This window comes from Mastomys coucha, chromosome X, assembly GCF_008632895.1.
Source record: "Mastomys coucha isolate ucsf_1 chromosome X, UCSF_Mcou_1, whole genome shotgun sequence".
Lineage (NCBI taxonomy): Eukaryota > Metazoa > Chordata > Mammalia > Rodentia > Muridae > Mastomys > Mastomys coucha.
This window is the reverse complement of record NC_045030.1, coordinates 91,167,667-91,170,696: the sequence shown is the minus strand read 5'-3', so window position 1 is coordinate 91,170,696 and position 3,030 is coordinate 91,167,667. Positions and strand designations below refer to the sequence as shown.

The 3,030-nt window shown below is 34.9% G+C and overlaps 1 protein-coding gene across 1 annotated transcript; it reads left to right on the top strand.

The window, feature by feature from the left end:
• Positions 1-370: 370 nt before the first annotated feature.
• Positions 371-3,028, top strand: LOC116087094 (protein PPP4R3C-like; the record flags this gene model as incomplete). Its single annotated transcript, XM_031365595.1, has 2 exons — positions 371-413; positions 548-3,028. A coding segment is annotated over exon 2 (2,394 nt), but the record flags the coding sequence as incomplete, so codon positions are not given.
• Between the last annotated feature and the right edge of the window lie 2 nt (positions 3,029-3,030).

Sequence of the window (3,030 nt, the reverse complement as noted above, 5' to 3'; positions counted from 1 at the left end):
TACAAGAGGTACAAGAGTATGTCTTGTAGAAAAACCTAATTAAATTTCTCTGATTCTAGGAATGGCATCTTTTATGTAGATGAGGTACTTTTGCTTATTACCCCCAGCTTTTCATTGACATATAGTGTAAAGGGTAGTCTTGGCCAAAACATTGGTAATTAAATTTCCTTTTGCTTAAGGGCTTAACCACCACAGTTCTGATGAGTAAAAACACTGCTGAGAAACTAAAGTAAATTATAGAAAGTATATATATAGTATTTTCTAGGTTTCTTTCTATTATGATAGTAACAGAGGCAGGTCCCTTTAACTGTATCGGTTACATAAGCACATTCCTTTTAGGAAGAATCTTTGGTTATTCACAACATTCTGCCATAACCAAGGCAGGCTCAGAGACTCAAGAGCTCCTGAGAAAGGTTTGTTGGTAATAGTTCAGAAAGGGGGTATTGAGAAGTATCAGGGCCTTCTCCCCAGTAATCATAATGACATAGGGCCCTCTTTTAGCCTCTGTTATTCATTTAACCCTCAGAATCTGCTTATTATTTTTCAGAATTGTGACTGTGGCAACGTTACTGGCCAAGGTAGTTAGGTATAGCAACTTCTGGTTAGAGTACAAAAAGCCAAGGTCTGCACAAGGATGAGATCTAGCAGGGCAAGGCCAGTGATCAACATGGACTACAGACTTCATAGAGTAAAAGTCTACATCATGGTGAAAGACAAGCAGTGGAAAGACATAGGAACAGGAAAAATTTCATCCAAATACAGTGAACGACTCCATGGTGTGTGCCTGCTTGTTCACTCATTATCAGATGGATCTCCAATTATGGAGTGCAAGATACATCCTAAAGTGCCCTATCAGAAAAAACAAGGGAAAGTAATCATTTGGTCTGAAGCTAAGAACCATGGTATGGCAATACATTTCCAGGAACCAAATGATTGTCAAGAGATCTGGGAAGATATATGCCAAGTTCAAGGTAAAGATCCAAATGTAAAAATCACACAAGAACTTACTGATGATATGGAAAGCTTTGAACATCTATCTCTGAGCTGGAATCAGGTTGAGATGTCAAACAGTGAACTCCGTACACTCAAAAATATTGCAAACTTATTACCTTTTGTCTTTGAAATGCCAAGCCAGAAAGAAAAACTGGTGCTGTTCTTAGAAAATGATGGTTACATTAAAAAATTGCTACGAATGTTCAACACTTGTGAAAAACTGAAGAACATGGAAGGATTATACTATTTGCATAACATTGTTAAAGGAATCCTGTTTCTAAATAATACACGTTTGTTTAACATCATGTTTTCTGATGAATTTTTCATGGATGTTATAGGATGCCTTGAATATGACCCTGCTTTGGATAAGCCAAAGCAGTATAGGGAATTCTTGACTCAAAATGTGAAATTCAAGGAAGTTATACCAATAATACACTCCCAACTTAGGCAAAAAATACAACAGACCTATAGAATGCAATATGTTCATGATATAATGTTGCCTTCACCATCCATATTTGAAACGAATCTTCTTTCTGATATTACCACTATGATTTTTTTCAACAAAATTGATATAATTACTATGCTTCAGGAAGATGAAAACTTTTTGCTCAAAATTTTTGCTCAGTTAAAAGATAAGAGAGTAGGAGATGAGAGAAGGCATGAATTATTATTATTCTTTAAGGAATTCTGTGCATTTGCTAAGACATTACAGTCTCAAAAGAAAAATGCATTACTGAAAAAATTGATAAGGCTAGGAATCATGAGTGTACTGAAAGTTGTAGTGCACATGCATAATTACCAAATACAAATAGCTACTCTAGAACTATTTTCTTATCTAGTAGAATATAGTCCATGCCTAGTTCGAGCTTATGCAGTGGAAGAAGCTCAGAACAGTAAAGATAATGATAACCTTCTCATTAATATAATGATCAAGCAAATGATCTGTGATTCTGATCCTGAATTTTCACAAGGCATCATTTTGACAGCGGCTTTTCATGATCTTCTTGATCCAGGAAATATGCGTGCCACAGCTAAGGGATGTGAAAGAAAAGTATTTCTGAATTTCTTCTATAAACGTTGCATGAGAAACCTTGTAGCACCAATTTTGTCTACCACGGTAGAGACTGACAGAAATGATAATAGGGTTAACATCTGCCCTGATAATTATCAAAATGCACAATTGCTTGGAGCAATTTTAGAAATACTTACATTTTGTGTGCAATACCACTCAATGTACATAAAACATTATATTTTGAGCAACAACTTGCTCAGCAGAATCTTGGTGCTCATGAGTTCAAAGCACACTTTTCTGATTTTGTGTGCTGTACGTTTTATGAGGAAGATGATTGGCCTTAAAGACAAAATTTACAGTCTTTACATAATTAATGAAAACCTTTTTGAACCAGTTGTAAAAGCTTTTATGCATAATGGACATCGGTACAATATGTTAAATTCAGCTATTATTGAGCTATTTGAATTTATAAGAAAAGAAAACATCAAGTCTCTCATTGTAAACATTGTGGAAAAATTTTTTATGGCTTTTGAATCAATTGAGTATGTCCAGACCTTTAAAGGTTTGAAAACTAAATATGAAGAGGAGAAGAAGAGAAAAAGTCGAAAAAGAAAGAATTTACATAGTATAATATACCCCAAAATGTATTGCAGCCATATCAAAGTTATGGAGGTAAAAGTCAAAGCAGACATACATTATAGAGGAATCACAGAAGAAGAACGACAAGGAGGAGAAGGAGCTATTCTACCAATGAGGAGTGACTTTACAAATAATTACAACATATTTATGAAAAATAAAGATACAAATGATAGTGAAAATAAAACAGAATGTCCCAAAAGAAAATCATCTGAAGGCTTTGAATGTTCTCCATCTCATGCAGATCCTTCTGCTAACAGAATGAGTATGTCACACTGTAGCAGCCTGGTTCCTTTAGTGGATTACCCATATGACAGTGATAGTGAGAATGATGATGATCCTTATGGTAGTGATAAAGGTGAAGATGAAGACAAAGATGAAGAATCCCT